We start from the raw sequence: 15,758 nt of genomic DNA on the forward strand, positions 1-15,758 counted from the left end.
TCTCTGCTCACTGCAAGCTCCGCCTCCCGGGTTCACGCCATTCTCCTGCCTCAGCCTCCCGAGTAGCTGGGACTACAGGCACCCGCCACCATGACTGGCTAATTTTTTTGTATTTTTAGTAGAGATGGGGTTTCACCGTGTTAGCCAAGATGGTCTTGATCTCCTGACCTTGTGATCCGCCTGCCTCAGCCTCCCAAAGTGCTGGGATTACAGGCGTGAGCCACCACACCTGGCCCATTTTCTTCTTTTAAAATACTTTCCAAATCTGAAACTCTTCACCTCTTCATCTACTTCATCTGCCATATTACTTATAGGTTATTTAATATATTTATTATAGTTTTTAAGAAGTCTCTGATAATTCCAACACCTGGGTGGTCTGTTTCTATTGAGAATTTTGCTGTTATTTATGAACTGATAAAATCTGGTACCTTTGCAAATCACCAATTCTTAAATTTTATCTCAGAGATTTTGTCTAATGCAGGCATGTTTCCTTTCAAGAGGAAATGTTCTTTCTTCTGTTAGGCAGTTAGGTGAGGGGCTTATCAGTGTAATGCATTTGGAAACAGAGCCAATTTGGGGCAGGGTTGTGGCTTTAATTCCTCTATGAAAGCCTTGGAATTAAAGCTACAAGAGTGCAATGAGATCTCTCTCCACCTTTCAGCCCAGCCTCAGACTTCACTGGCCACCAGGACCTTCTTATCAGATTTTAATTGGGTGGAGTTTGGTTTTAAGGTTGATTAATTTCAGCCTATCTCTAGTTTCAAATCCTTTGATGGTGAGTCCATCTCTCTCTCTCCAGGGGGAGCCTGGAATAAGAACTGAGAGATGTTGAAACTGTGGGACTGAAATTTTAAGACTGTTAGACGACGAGATTTTGAGACCATGAGACTGTAAGAGTTGGAGATTACAACTCTTTGGAACTGTATGACTATAATTTAGCTTTTGAGGCAGGGTCTTGCTATGTTGCCCAGGCCAGGTGCAGTGGTACTATCAGAGCTCACTGCAGCCTCGATCTCCCAGGCTCAAGTAATCCTCTTACCTCGGCCTCCCAAGTAGCTGGGACCACAGGCATGCACCACCCACCATGATTGGTTAAGTTTTAGAAAAATTCTTGTAGAGCTGTGCTCTCACATGTTGCCCAGGATGCTACTGAACTCCTGGGCTCAAGCGATTCTCCCCCTCAGCCTTGCAAAGTGCTGGGATTACAGGCGTGATAATGCCAGTGCACCCAGCCCATGTGACTATGAGATTCTGAGATTTCTTTTTGCTTTCTAGTCCCACCCTTCCATTTCCACTTACTCAGCAAAATTCCCTATAAGAGAATTATTTGGTAGAGAAGATCCACCTGCATTCAAGGCTCCTTCAGATTCTAATCTGTCAGCCCAGAGGTTTCCTAAATTTTGCTGATTTCTCCTTGTCTCAGCAAAGAAGGTCCTTCTCTAGTGGGCTTGCTCCCCTCTCCATCCTCCTCCAGCCTCAGTGACTGGCCCCAGGCATGACAGTGGCTTCTGTTACTTACTCATTTAGGACGGCACTGTCTCTCCACAGTTTGGTCCTTTTAGGTGTCTTCCATATCCATACCTCTTGGGTGGCTTTGAAGGACGATGCAATTGTGTAGGCTTCTCTAGGGGTTTCTTATTGTTTTGGTGGTAAAGGTCTTCATGTTCCTCCACATTGTAACTGGACACATCTGTTCTTTGGCTCTAAATATTTTGACAATTTCCTTGGTGGTTTTGTCATCCTTTATTTAGCAGTACATTAACCCATTTATGCTGGAGGTTGTAAATTTTTTGTGTGTGAAAAATCAGACCTTGGCGATGACATTCAGCAGTAGGATATAAATAACTCCCACAAGCTTAGTGTTCCAATAATGGAACAGTAGACATAAATGGGTAAAAACATTTTCCAAATATAAGGGTTTCTTGTTGTTGTTTTCTAGTTTTATTGCACTGTGGCCTTTAGATATAAATTCTTTGGTATTTGTTGACACTTTACGGACAATGGTCAATCCTAGTAAGCTACATGTACACTTAAGAAGGCTGGGCATGGTGGCGCACACCTGTAATCCCAGTGGTTTGGGAGGCTGAGGCAGGAGGATCACTTAAGCCCAGGAGTTTGAGACCAGCCTGGGAAACATAGTGAAAGCCCATCTCTACAAAAAATTTTAAAAATAAAATAATTAGCCAGGTGTGGTGGCACACACCTGTAGTCCTAGCTAGTTCGGAAGCTGAGGTGGGAGGATCGCTTGAGCCCAGGAGGTCAAGGCTGCAGTGAGCCATGATCGCGCCACTGCACTCCAGCCTGGGTGACAGAGTGAGACCCTGTCTCACAAAAAAAAGAGGAGGAGGAGGAGAAGAATGTGGGCTCTCCAATATCCTCTAATCATATATATATATAATATATGACAACAAAAGCACAAAGTGTTGGGGAGCAAATGAAATTATACTACTGAGAGGTACTATTACCCTAGATCTGGGCAAAGTACATTGTAAACCTCTGGAAAGGATTCACCATTCTGGATGCTATTATGAACATTTAAGATTCATGAGAGGAAGTCAAAATACCAACATGAAGGGGAGTTTAGAAGAGGTTGACTCCAACCCTCATGAACTTTAAAATATTAATTGAAGTTAGGCTGTAGTGAGTTAAAGATGCATATTGTAATCTTGAGAGCAAAAATAACACAAAGAGATCATACACCCTTGAGATAAATGTTTCTAAATGGACAAGAATTTTATCAGATTTTGGTTATCTTTGGAAAGTGATCCATGCGTACTTGGGAAGGATATGGATTCTAAAGTTGCTGGGCTCAGCACTCTACGTACGCCCCATAAGGGAAGAGAGTCAGTGTGTTTAATGTGTATCCCAAGCAGTGTGTGGTCTGCTTACCCCGTCTGCTTTTGAGAGAGGTGAAATCTCCTACGGTAATTCTGGATTTCTCCTGGCAATTCTGTCCGTTTATATTTCACACATTTTTGGACCATGTTATTAGGGGTTCACAGATTATGTCTTCCTGGCTTTCTGTTACTAGTATTATTACTGAATGATCTTCTTTAGACCCAACAATGCACTTTGCCTTTTATGATATTTAGTTTGTTATGAACATTGCTACACCAGTAATCCTTTGAATGTTGCTGGTCTATTATTTTTTGGACTCGTGTCACAGACATTGTGCTTTTTACTTCCCATGGCTTTATTCTGTTAACTCCCTCCTCCTTTTCTGATTTCTATTTGATTGATTTCATTTATTTTATTCTAATTCCCAGCTCACTTCTGTCTCTCTTTTATGGAAATATCCTGTTTCTATATTTTTCTGATTACTTTTCCCTAAACGTTTTTTGTTCCTTTTGAGACAGTCTCACTCTGTTGCCCAGGATGGAGTGCAGTGGCACAATCTTAGCTCACTGCAACTTCTATCTCCTGGGTTCAAGAGATTCTCCTGCCTCAGCCTCCTGAGTAGCTGGGACTACAGGCACCTGCCACCATGCCTGGCTAACTTTTGTGTTTTTAGTAGAGATGCGGTTTTGCCATGTTGGCCAGGCTGGTCTCGAATTCCTGACCTCAGGTGATCCACCCTCCTCGGCCTCCCAAAGTGCTGGGATTACAGGTGTGAGCCACCACACCGGGCCCTTTTCTCTAAACCTCTCCAGACACATTTCTGGATATGTGTCTTCTCCATCACATTTCTCAAACTGTGATGAAACAAAGTGACAACTTGATAAGTGATCAAGCATGTCATTTATTGGCTGAGGGTTGGGGGACAGGCAACAGTAATCACTGAAGTCTTAGCTTCACATGACCATTTATCTCAATATTAATATTATTAATAATGATTTCCCAACCACATATTTTGACAACAGTGGATAAATGAATAAAAACAGAATTGAATTTATATCAACTGTTTATATTCATCTATTCATAGCAGTCAAGGTAAATGCATTTTTCTCCTGTTATAGAGATGAACAAATTTTATTTTTTTCAAAAGCAAAAATTAATATAAAATCAAGTAGACTGTCCCTAAGTTTTGTGTTGTGCTTATTAAGTACTAGTAAATATGCATCCATATTAAAGTACCATAATTCACATGACGTTTCCAGAAGACAAGCAATTTCGTAGGTTGGGAGAGGGATGGTTTTTGATTAAAATGAGAGGAAAAAGAAACTTCACAGAAAGAAGGTGAAACAGGCAGGCCTTTGAAAGCAGCCAGGCGTTTTCAGACGCAGCGAAAGCAGCGGGGCTCCAGCAGGCACCTCTCTGTTTCTTCCCCACATCAGTCAACATCCTTGCAATATGCAAAAGGTACATCCTCACAAAGGAAAACGTCTTCTGAACAGATCACCCCACATAAGGAATCAAATCTAGGCTGTGCCTGGCCCCTCCCCTAGCCCTGTCATTCTAACCAAAAGACATTCAACGAGTCTAACAAACCAAAGTGGCCCAGTGGTAGTTTCAAAACAACGCCCTAATTCAACTTCAGCGGAGTGCTAAGTGGTGCTGGTTAAGAAAGGCTGTGCTTTTTAGGACCTAGCCAGGTGCCTTCCAGCAGTTCGCTGCAACACACCCACAACCCGGCTATCACCACAGTTTTACCCCGGCCTCAAGAACAACCTACAGCATAAATATCCCAAGAAACAGACTAAATATACAATAAATTCATTAAGCGGGACTTATCTGTATGTACAGACATGTCTTGTTTTACTGTGTTCCAGCTGATTGAACTCTGCAGATAATGCATTTTTCACGTACTGAAGATTTGTGGCAACCCTGTGTCTCTGTGTCACATTTTGGTAATTCTCACAATATTTCAAACTCCCTCATTATTACTATATCTGTTATGATGATCTATAATCAGAGTCCTTTGATGTTACTATTGTAATTGTTTTGGTGTGCCATGAACCATGCCAATATAAGACAGCAAACTTAATCAATAAACATTGTGTGTGTTCCGAAGTCTGCTCCACTGACTTGGCCATTCCTCCATCTCTCTCCCTTTCCTTGGGCCTCCCTATTCCCTAAGACACAATAATATTGAAATTAGGCTAAGTAACAACCCTGCAATGGCATCTAAGCATTCAAGTCAAAGGAAGAGTTGGACATCTCTCACATTAAATCAAAAGCTAAAAATGATTAAGTTTTGTGAGAAAGGCATGCTGAATGCCCCAGCCAGGCCAAAAGCTAGGCCTCCTGCACCTAGAAGTCAGCTAAGCTGTAAACACTAAAGAAAAGCTACTGAAGGAAATTAAAAGTCCACTCTAAGGAACACACAAATGATATGAAAGAGAAACAGCCTTATTGCTGATATGGAGAAAGTCTTTGTGGTCTGGATAGAAGAGCAAACCCTAGATACAACATTCCCTTAAGCCAAAGCCTAACCCAGATGAAGCCCCTAACTTTCTTCAGTTCTATGAAGGCTGAGAGAGGTGAGGAAGCTGCAGAAGAAAAGCTTGAAGCTAACAGAGGTGAGTTCATGAGGTTTAAGGAATGAAGCCATCTCCTTAACATAAAAACGCAAGGTGAAGCAGCAGGTGCTGATGGAGAAGCTGCAGCAAGTAATCCAGAAGATCTGGCTAAGACCATTGATGAAGGTGGCTGTGCTTAACAACAGATTTTCAATGTAGACAAAACAGCCTTCTATTGGAAGAAGATGCTGTCTAGGACTTTCCTAGCTAGAGAGGCAAAGTCAATGCCTGCCTTCAAAGCTTCAAAGGACAGGCTGACTCTCTTGTTAGGAGCTGGTGCAGCTGGGGACTTTCAGTTGAAGCTGATGCTTATGGACCATTCTGAACCTCCCAGGGCCCCTAAGAATCATGCTCAGTCTACTTGGCCTTGCTCTATAAATAGAACAACAAAGCCTGGATGACAGCACGTCTGTTTACAGCATGGTTTACTCGATATTTTAAGCCCACTGTTGAGACCCACTGCTCAGAAAAAAAGATGCCTTTCAAAATATTACTGCTCACCGACAGTACATGTGGTCACCCAAGAGCTCTGATGAAGATGTACAAGCAGATAAATGTTTCCATCTGTGGTAACACAAAATCCATTCTGCAGCCTATGGCTCAAGAGTAATTTTGACTTTCAAGTCTTTTTAAGAAATACATCTTGTAAGACTATAGCTGCCACAGAGAGTGATTCCTCTGATGGATCTCGGCAAAGCACATTGTAAACCTCTGGAAAGGATTCACCATTCTGGATGCTATTATGAATATTTAAGATTCATGAGAGGAGGTCAAAATATCAACATGAAGGGGGAGTTTAGAAGAGGTTGATTCCAACCCTCATGGATGACATTCAGGGGTTCAAGCCTCCCATGGAGGAAGGAACTGCAGATGTGGCGAAAATACCAAGAGAACTAGGATTAGAAGTGGAGCCTGAAGATGTAACTGAACTGCTGCAATCTCAGGATAAAACTTGAATGGATGAGGAATTGCTTCTTATGGATGAGCAAAGAACATGGTTTATTAAGATGGAATCTGTTGGGAGGCTGGGGTGGGTGGATCACCTGAGGTCAGGAGTTTAAGACCAGCCTGGCCAACATGGTGAAACCCACCTCTACCAAAAACACAAAAATCAGCCAGGCATGGTGGTGCGTGCCTGTAATCCCAGCTACTCAGGAGGCTGAGGCAGGAGAATTGCTTGAACCTGGGTGGCGGAGGTCGCAGTGAGCTGAGATTGCACCACTGTACTCCAGCCTGCGTGACAGAGCAAGACTCCATCTCGAAAAAACAAACAAACACCAGAAGATGGAATCTGCTCCTGATGAAGATGCTGTGAACACTGTTGAAATGACAACAAAGGATTTCGAGTATTCCATAAACTCAGTTGATAAACAGAAGGATGGGAGAGGATCGACTCCAATTCTGAAAGAAGTTCTATGGTGGGTAAAATGCTGTCAAACAGTATTGCCTGTTGGAGTAATCGTTCGTAAAAGGAAGAGTCAATGTGGAAAACTTCATTGTGGTCTCATTTTAAGAAGCTGCCACAGCCACCCCAACCTTCCACAACCACTTCCATGATCAGTCAGCAGCCATCAACACTAAGGCAAGACCTTCCACCAATAAAGAGATTATGACTCACCAAAGGCTCAGATAATCATTAGCATTTTTAATTAATATTGTAAAATTAAGGTATGTATGCTGTTTTTAGACCTAATGCTACTGCACACTTAGACTATAGTGTAAACATAACTTGTATATGTGCTGGGAAACCAAAAACTTCGTGTGTCTGGCATTAGCGTGGTATCGGCCTTACTTTGCTGGTCTGGAACTGAGACCACAATCCCTTCCAGGTGGGCCTGCACAGTGACTGCTGCAGTGACCTAGCTCTGAGGTGCTCACTACAATCCTTTCCAGGTGGGCCTGCATCGTGACTGCTGCAGTGACTTAGCTCTGGGTGCTCACTACAATCCCTTCCACGTGGGCCTGCACAGTGACTGCTCCAGTGACCTAGCTCTGAGGTGCTCACTACAATCCTTTCCAGGTGGGCCTGCATCGTGACTGCTGCACTGACTTAGCTCTGAGGTTCTCACTACTACCCCTTCCAGGTGGGCCTTCATTGTTACTGCTGCAGTAACTTAGCTCTGAAGTGCTCAGTACAGTCCCTTCCAGGTGGGCCGGCATTGTGACTGCTGTAGTAACTTAGTTCTGAGATGCCTGCTCTGAAGAATGACTTATTTACTTCCTTCAAAGAGTGCAGTGCAAGTTTATTGGGGGTGGGGGACAAAGAGGGCTCCACACTCCTGGGAAGCCTGAGAAATCCTTGTTGCTGGGACATGCAGCCTTGTTTGACCCTTCATTTGGGATGAGGGTGGGAGGAGCCAGAAGCCAGAGGAAAGAACTGAGCCAGTGCCCTGATGGGCCCAATTCCTGCCCTGCCCAGGGAAAGGGCAGGTTCCTCCAGGTTGGCCACGGTCTCAGAGCTACAGGGGAGGTACTCACACAGGCTTCCTGCTGCAGGTGCTGCAGGGCCTTCTTGGCTGGGAGGAGGAAGCTGGTGAGGCAGTGCAGCCCGTCCCCACCGTGGCACCTCTCGGCCACGCTGAACAGCTGCCAGAGCACCGTGGCTGCCGTGGCTTCAAACGGTGGGTACAAGGCAGAGAGCGTCCTCTGGATACAGGCATCAAGAGATTCCAGATCCTGAAATGAAAGAGAGAATTCAGAAACTTTAGGGACATAACTCAAGACAGGTGCACACCACAGTCCAAGGCTGGCACTGAAGGATCCACACAGAAGTCCCTTGTCCTGTGTCTGGCATGATGTGAGTTAACTGAGAAAGACAAAATGTGCAGGTGAATCCATGGTGCAGGGCAAGCTCCTGGTGGTTCTCCTCGTGCTGTCACACAGAAGAGGGGCAGGTGCATTAGGCAGACCCGTGGCCCTGTCCTGGGGCAGGGGCTCTATATACCACCTCTATAAATGTGGGCTGCCATTCCTATAACACTCGCACTGAGGCACAACCAAGCCTAGATTTAGGGTAAGTTTCATCCCCTGCACCTGAACAGCATAGGGTCTTTGGGGTGGGGCTGTGAGTCCTGCAGGAGCTGCTCCTCCCGGCTCTCCTGGGTTTGTACAGGGAGGAGGGGACAACCACTTGTGGGGAGGACAGAGCTGGCCCACGCGCCACTTTGTTCTCAGAAAACAAGCTCATCCACAGCAAATACATTTTAATTGTGTCGATGATTTTGTTTTCATTTAAACAGTACTGATGGTGAAAACCTTAGGGTGCCCTCCCCAAGGTTGCTGAATTGTGCCCATTTGGCACCCTAAAAACAGGATCATTGGCCACTGATTTCTGCTTGGCATTTTGGTGCAACATGCTTTTATGAAGAGGCAATGATTCTTGTTTAAAAATTTGTAATGCTGTTTTTAGAGTAACAATCCCTGAGGAAATACCACAAGGCTCACGTGTGTAGAAAAGAACTGCAAGGCAGTGAAAGCCAAAGAAGCTAAAAATTGTGAAGTCAGTTTTTATAATGGCACAACAGTTACATGAGAAACACCTTTGAATAGCTAATCACTCAGATAATTTCCTAAGGAAATTGAAAATAAAACAGGGACTCCTCTGGCCTGCAGTGGGAGAAGGGTCTGTCTTGTCAGCTGGGCCTGTGACTGGAGGTACCTGTAGCAGAGCTCAGCTTCTGGAAACCGCGTGACTCAGGGAAGCTCAGGGCTGGGTTCCTGAGTCCTGTGTCCCACAGTAGAGCCTCCTGCCGGCCCTGCCACCCCATGGGTCAGCTCCCTTCCCTGCACACACTGGCTCATTCTCACCCACCCGACACGGCCACTCACTTGTTGACAGGAATGATCTAAATACAGTCTGAGTTCATGCAGAAATGCTATGTGATCTAATTTCCAAAAACTCAAATCACACCTGAGCCACACAGCAAACACATAGTCCATGAGAATGAGTGGGCCCGTCTCAGGCCAGGGTCACACAGTCCATGAGAATGAGTGGGCCTGTCTCAGGCCGGGGACAGAATCACCCACATCGGGCACCAGGATGGCTGTGCTTTGGGATTTGGGGCAAATGCTCAATTGACACAGGAGAAATGGGCAGGAAGGAAGAGGAACACGATCCAGGAGAGGCATCTCGAATGGCCTGTTCTGCAGGAGCTGAAATGCCGACACTGGGCCATCCCCGGAAGAGGCCTGTTCTGCAGGAGCTCAAATGCCAACACTGGACCATCCCCGGGAGAGATGTGTTCTGCAGGAGATGAAATGCCGACACTGGGCCATCCCCAGGAGAGGCCTGTTCCGCAGGAGATGAAATGCCAACACTGGGCCATCCCCGGGAGAGGCCTGTTCTGCAGGAGCTCAAATGCCAACACTGGACCATCCCCGGAAGAGGCCTGTTCTGCAGGAGCTGAAATGCCGACACTGGGCCATCCCCAGGAGAGGCCTGTTCCGCAGGAGATGAAATGCCAACACTGGGCCATCCCCGGGAGAGGCCTGTTCTGCAGGAGCTGAAATGCCAACACTGGGCCATCCCCGGGAGAGACGTATTCTGCAGGAGATGAAATGCCGACACTGGGCCATCCCCGGAAGAGGCCTGTTCTGCAGGAGATGAAATGCCAACACTGGGCCATCCCCGGGAGAGGCCTGTTCTGCAGGAGCTGAAATGCCAACACTGGGCCATCCCCGGGAGAGACGTATTCTGCAGGAGATGAAATGCCGACACTGGGCCATCCCCGGGAGAGACGTATTCTGCAGGAGATGAAATGCCGACACTGGGCCGTCCCCGGGAGAGACGTATTCTGCAGGAGATGAAATGCCAACACTGGGCCGTCCCCGGGAGAGGCCTGTGCTGCAGGAGATGAAATGCCAACACTGGGCCATCCCCGGGAGAGGCCTGTTCTGCAGGAGCTGAAATGCCAACACTGGGCCATCCCCGGGAGAGACGTATTCTGCAGGAGATGAAATGCCGACACTGGGCCGTCCCCGGGAGAGACGTCCTCCTACTTCTCTGATTCCCAAATCCAGGCCCATTCCTCCCCCACCCTCAAGACCAGATGTGGTCAGCAACCCAGAGCTCTGTCCAGGGCCACCTTCTCCAGGGCCACCGTCTCAACTGCCCGACATAAGGAAGGAGATGGCTGGTGCACTGCGCTGTCAAGCCCTGGCCCTACCTCTGCCTGATTCCATGGTGACTGGGGCAGGCCCCATGCTCCACTCAGTGGGTCCCACCTGCACCACCTCCCCAGGATGGCTCCCACTGGGGCCACTCAGGGCCTGGGCCAGGCCAGAGCTGCCCCAGGGAAGCTGCCTGCAGACCGAGAATCGGGTAGGTTGAGGTGCTGAGTAACCCAAGTGAGCCATGAACCAGGTTTATTCATAGCAGCCTTCGATGGCTCCTGAGTCCTGTGTCCTTTGAGGGCGGAGTGTGTGCTGTCTCCTGGCCTGATGTGTCTGCAGCACCCCGATTCTGGGGAGCACCTTTGGGGGTGCCACTAGGTGACTGCTCGTGATGAGGGAGCTGCAGTGTGTGTGCAGGACTCTGAAGGAGTGTAAGCCTGGCCAGGCGCAGCGTATGGACAGAGGAACCCCTGCCAGCTGTGTCCAGGCCTCAGGGCCAGGAGAGGGAGCAGACACAGGGCAGGGGACCTGCAAGCACAGGTCCACCAGCTCAGCCCAATTTCTTGTCTTTGTAGAACTCAGGATTCTTGTTTCTGCCAAATGTACAAACGTGTGCTGACTTCAAACCCGAGGGCCTTTCAGTTTACGAGATCATGAGCCTCACTGAGGGACAGACGGTGCGGGTGTCTGCACATGTGTTGCAGATAGTGTGGATGTGTGCACGTTTGTTGCACAGTGGCTGGTGTGTGCACACGTGTTGCATTTTGTATGTGTGCACGTGTGTTGCAGATTGTATGGCTGTGTGCACGTGTGTTGCAGAGTGGCCAGTGTGTGCACACGTGTTGTAGATTGTGTGGCTGTGTGCACGTGTGTTGCAGAGTGGCAGTGTGTGCACGTGTTGCAGATTGTGTGGATGTGTGCACGTGTGTTGCAGATTGTGTGGGTGTGTGCACGTGTGTTGCAGAGTGGCCAGTGTGTGCACACGTGTTGTAGATTGTGTGGATGTGTGCACGTGTGTTGCAGAGTGGCCAGTGTGTGCACATGTGTTGCAGATTGTGTGGATGTGTGCACGTGTGTTGCAGATTGTGTGGGTGTGTGCACGTGTGTTGCAGATTGTGTGGATGTGTGCATGTATGTTGCAGAGTGGCCGGTGTGTGCATGTGTTGCAGACTGTGGGTGCGTGCACGTGTGTTGCAGATTATGTGGGTGTGTGCATGTGTGTTGCAGATTGTGTGGATGTGTGCATGTGTGTTGCAGAGTGGCCAGTGTGTGCCTGTGTTGCCGATTGTATGGATGTGTGCATGTGTGCTGCAGAGTGGCCAGTGTGTACACGTGTTGCAGACTGTGTGGATGTGTGCACGTGTGTTGCAGACTGTGTGGGTGCGTGCACGTGTGTTGCAGATTGTGTGTGTGTGTGCATGTGTGTTGCAGATTGTGTGGGTGTGTGCACGTGTCTTGCAGATTGGGTGTGTGCACGTGTTACAGATTTTGTGGGTGTGTGCATGTGTGTTGCAGAGCAACCGGTGTGTGCACGTGTGTTGCAGATTGGGTGTGTGCACATGTGTTGCAGATTGTGTGGATGTGTGCATGTGTGTTGCAGAGCAACCAGTGTGTGCACGTGTGCTGCAGAGCAGCTGGTACAGTTCCGGTGCCCGCCAGTCCCTTGGCACTTCGCTGAGCTTTGCCCTGAACTCTGTGCAATCACTTAGCCAATGGGGCGGTGGCGGTAGAGCAGGAATGGAAGACGGTGTCCGAAAACCCATTTTAAAGCTTCACTCTTCAATGAAGGATTTATTTTCCCAATTAACTTTAAAATTTTATTGAAACGAGGGTAACATTTAAAAGTTAAGATGCTTGTTTCTCACCCAATCTGCACTCCCTGGCTCGCAGCTCCACGCCCACAGGGGACACAGCCCAGCTCAGCCCAGCTTCTGTGTCACCCGTGGGTTAGCGTGTCCCTCTGGCACCAACACATGGTGATACCCACAATGCTGTAGCCCAGGGTGTGGCACCTGGAGGCGGGTATGGGAGGTACTTTTAATTCACTGCTGTGGCCTTTGCCTCTGGCCGGATTTTTTTTTTTTTTTTTTTTTTGGAGACAGAGTCTTGCCCTGTCACCCAGGCTGGAGTGCAGTGGTGTGATCTAGGCTTACTGCAACCTCCACCTCCCGGGTTCAAGTGATTCTCCTCTCTCAGCCTTCCGAGTAGCTGGGACTACAGGTGTGTATCACCACTAACCGCACCTGGCTAATTTTGCTATTTTCAGTAGAGATGGGGTTTCACCATGTTGGCCAGGCTGGTCTCAAACTCCTGACCTCCTGATCTCCCCGCAAAAAGCAGGACATCTGTGGGCAGCAGACGCTCGTGACTCCTTCAAGCAGGGCCCTGGGGACAGCGGGGGCACCCACACTGCCCCTGCTCTGCCCCAGTTCCCATCAATGGCCACTTTCTTAGCACAGCAGGGTGGTGAATGAGAAGGCCAGGGTGAAACCCACACCCCCAGGAGGCTCGCTCTGGGCTGCCACCTGGTCACAGCCACTCAGGCCCATCAGGACCCAGTGATGGCTCCTGGCGTCTGGCCCAGGTACCCGTGCCCATCTCTGGTTTCCTGTCTGTGCAGTCAGAAACCACCATTGAATCAAAACCTGTCTAGGAAGCCTCGTCCCAAACAGGGCTTGGTGTGCAGGTCGGTCTGTCTACACCCAGCCATCTGCACCCAGTCTGTCTACACCAGCCCTGCTTTCCACTCAGGCTTCTGTGTATTTTGGATTCTTGACCCTCTCTGCTGGAGATGCTGAAGACGCTTCTAAGGCTAAAAGTTCCGCTGGCCCAAAGTTGGTACAACAGGGTGCCAGGAAGGAAGGATGGCAAGGGGGAAGGAAGGGAGCATGCCTTGCCTCTCTGGGTTTCTGTTCTACATTCTTTGAAGAGTTCAGCAATCACCAAAAGCCACATCATCCCTGGTTCCTAATGCACTGACTTTATCACCTGAGTAGATTTAGAAAGATTCCCAGGTCCTGGTGAAAAGCTTCACCCAGCAAATGTCTTACTCCCCTGAAATGGTTTTCCGATTCCCATAACCAACCCAATCCACAAGGGAAGCCCATTGGAGATACAGGCCCTGGTGGCAGGGGATGGCTGAGTACTCCAGAGTCTGGGGTCAAGCTGGTAGTCTCTGTTTCGAGGCCTCTTCTCTTCTAATTCCCTGAGCCTATGTGGTTACTGTGCCAGAAAGGTGCTGCTCCACTCCACCACACTCTAATTCCTATATCCCTGAATCCCAGGTATACACACCTGGCACACCTGGACCCAAGCTGGTGCCCCAGCCCCACCCGGATCACTGGATTGGGAGCTACTGGGCCAGGTGGTGATGCTAGCTGCTCTCTGATGAGCCCCACCGAGGTCCAGCCAGAGCTCCTGGCCACACCAGGGCAAGTGCAGAGAAAGCCTTGGCTCAGTTCCCCTCCTCACTGACACATGCCTACCAAGCCCTGGCCCAGGGCAACCCCTGTCCTCCAGGGACTCACAGTTCAGGGTGAGGCCAGACCCAGGGCGGGGATGGGCAGGTGGGATACCAGAGTGAGCCCTCAGCGGTGCCCGGAGTCTAGGCCAGCTTCCTGGAAGAAGGGGCATCTGAGCAGGGCCTGAGGGTAAGAAGGTCTCGCTGCATGAGCAGATGGGTAAGGGAGCACCCAAGACTCTCCCAGGTGAACCTTCAGGCCTGGCAGCCCCTTCTTCCTCCTAGGAAGGCCAGGGCTGTCCAGCCTTGTTGGAGGCCTCAGGGGCAACGCCGCGCGACTTACAATGGCAGGACAGGGTGGAGCCAGGGCCTGGGTGCCCCGGATGGGGCCCAGAGCAGAGGAGAGCAGTGGATCCCAGAAGGGCCAAGCATGGGGTCTCTGGGGTCCAGGGTCCCTGACAGCAAACATCAAGTAGGCCCTGTCCAGTGAGCCCCAGGGGCTGTGCCTGATGGGTACATGTGGTCGCCTCAGCAGGGCTGGCACCCTCCTCCAGCAGGCAGAGATGGGCAGGACCTGGAGCAGCTTTACAGTTGGCTGAGCATTAATAATGAGCCATTATGCCTAACCCTAAAGCCCGAGAGAGGTGGGTCTACATCCACAAGTCCTGCTGGGGCAGCCCCTGAAGCTGCACATTCCAGCCTCTTCCCATGTCTGCACTGAGCAGGCCTTGCCAGGAAAAGAATCGGATAAGAACTGCATCCTGCATATGAGTCTCCACATGTGGGCACACATACAGTACCTACACACCTGCGCACGTGCACACACACGTTCATACACGAGAACTGTGCCCTGCACCTCATCTCTCACCACACACACGTGCACACACACACACAGAAGCTGCACATGGCACCTCAATATCCCTGTGGGCACCAATGTGCACACACACACAGGAGCTGCACATGGCACCTCGGTATCCCTGTGGACACAAACATGCACACACACACACACTCCAGGAGCTGCACACGGCACCTCAATATCCCTGTAGACACAAACGTGCACATACTCACAGAAGCTGTACGCGGCACCTCGGTCTCCCTGTGGGCACACACGTGCACACAGAACTCAGAAACTGCAGCTACACTCCTCCTGTCCCTGCCTGTGCAGCCACCCTGGGCTCCGGCTCTTACGTCAACACCTACATCTGCTCTCAGCCCTCACCCTGCTGCAGGGGGAGCCACTCGTGAATTCAGCAATGCACGGAGCTTGCACAGTGGGGTCCTGACAAAAACCTCTAACTTAAATTTGTTTCAGGTTTTGAAATGTGAGCACGCTGTGGACAATTACAAAGTGCAGTTCTACATGTTCATTAAATCGGCCACCAAGGACTGTTGGCAGATTTTTCTGCCAAACTAAGAACAAAATACCTTGAAATAAATAAACATGCAAGTATTTTAATATAACTCTGCATTTAGGAAGGTAATTTCTATCATGAAATCTAAACAGTAAAATTTTAATCCGAGGACTGGAACCTTCTTCTGCAAAACAAAAGGCTGGATGGGGGAGCTGTCAGGCCCCCGGAGACAGACCCCAACCTGCCCAGATGCCTTTCCTGGAGCAGCAGTACTCGTGCTTTCCTCAAGGAACTGAAAATAACTAGGAGGAGAACCACAATATGCTATGCCCAGTTCTTTCACACTCAAAACAAGGGCCCTCAGAATTTTTACAG

The 15,758-nt window shown here is 48.9% G+C and overlaps 1 protein-coding gene across 4 annotated transcripts in view; it reads right to left on the bottom strand.

Annotated features, from left to right (window-relative positions):
• The window catches only part of PLEKHG4B (pleckstrin homology and RhoGEF domain containing G4B), a 94,102-nt gene that overhangs the window by 65,051 nt on the left and 13,293 nt on the right, over nucleotides 1–15,758 (bottom strand). For all 4 annotated transcript variants that reach the window (XM_055367952.2, XM_019013267.3, XM_055367951.2 and 1 more), the window contains exon 2: nucleotides 7,938–8,135. In XM_055367952.2, the coding sequence (XP_055223927.2) occupies nucleotides 7,938–8,135 (198 nt within the window). The remainder of the gene's footprint in view (nucleotides 1–7,937; nucleotides 8,136–15,758) is intronic.

The sequence above is a fragment of the Gorilla gorilla genome, chromosome 19, assembly GCF_029281585.2.
Source record: "Gorilla gorilla gorilla isolate KB3781 chromosome 19, NHGRI_mGorGor1-v2.1_pri, whole genome shotgun sequence".
In the NCBI taxonomy this organism is placed as follows: Eukaryota; Metazoa; Chordata; class Mammalia; order Primates; family Hominidae; genus Gorilla; species Gorilla gorilla.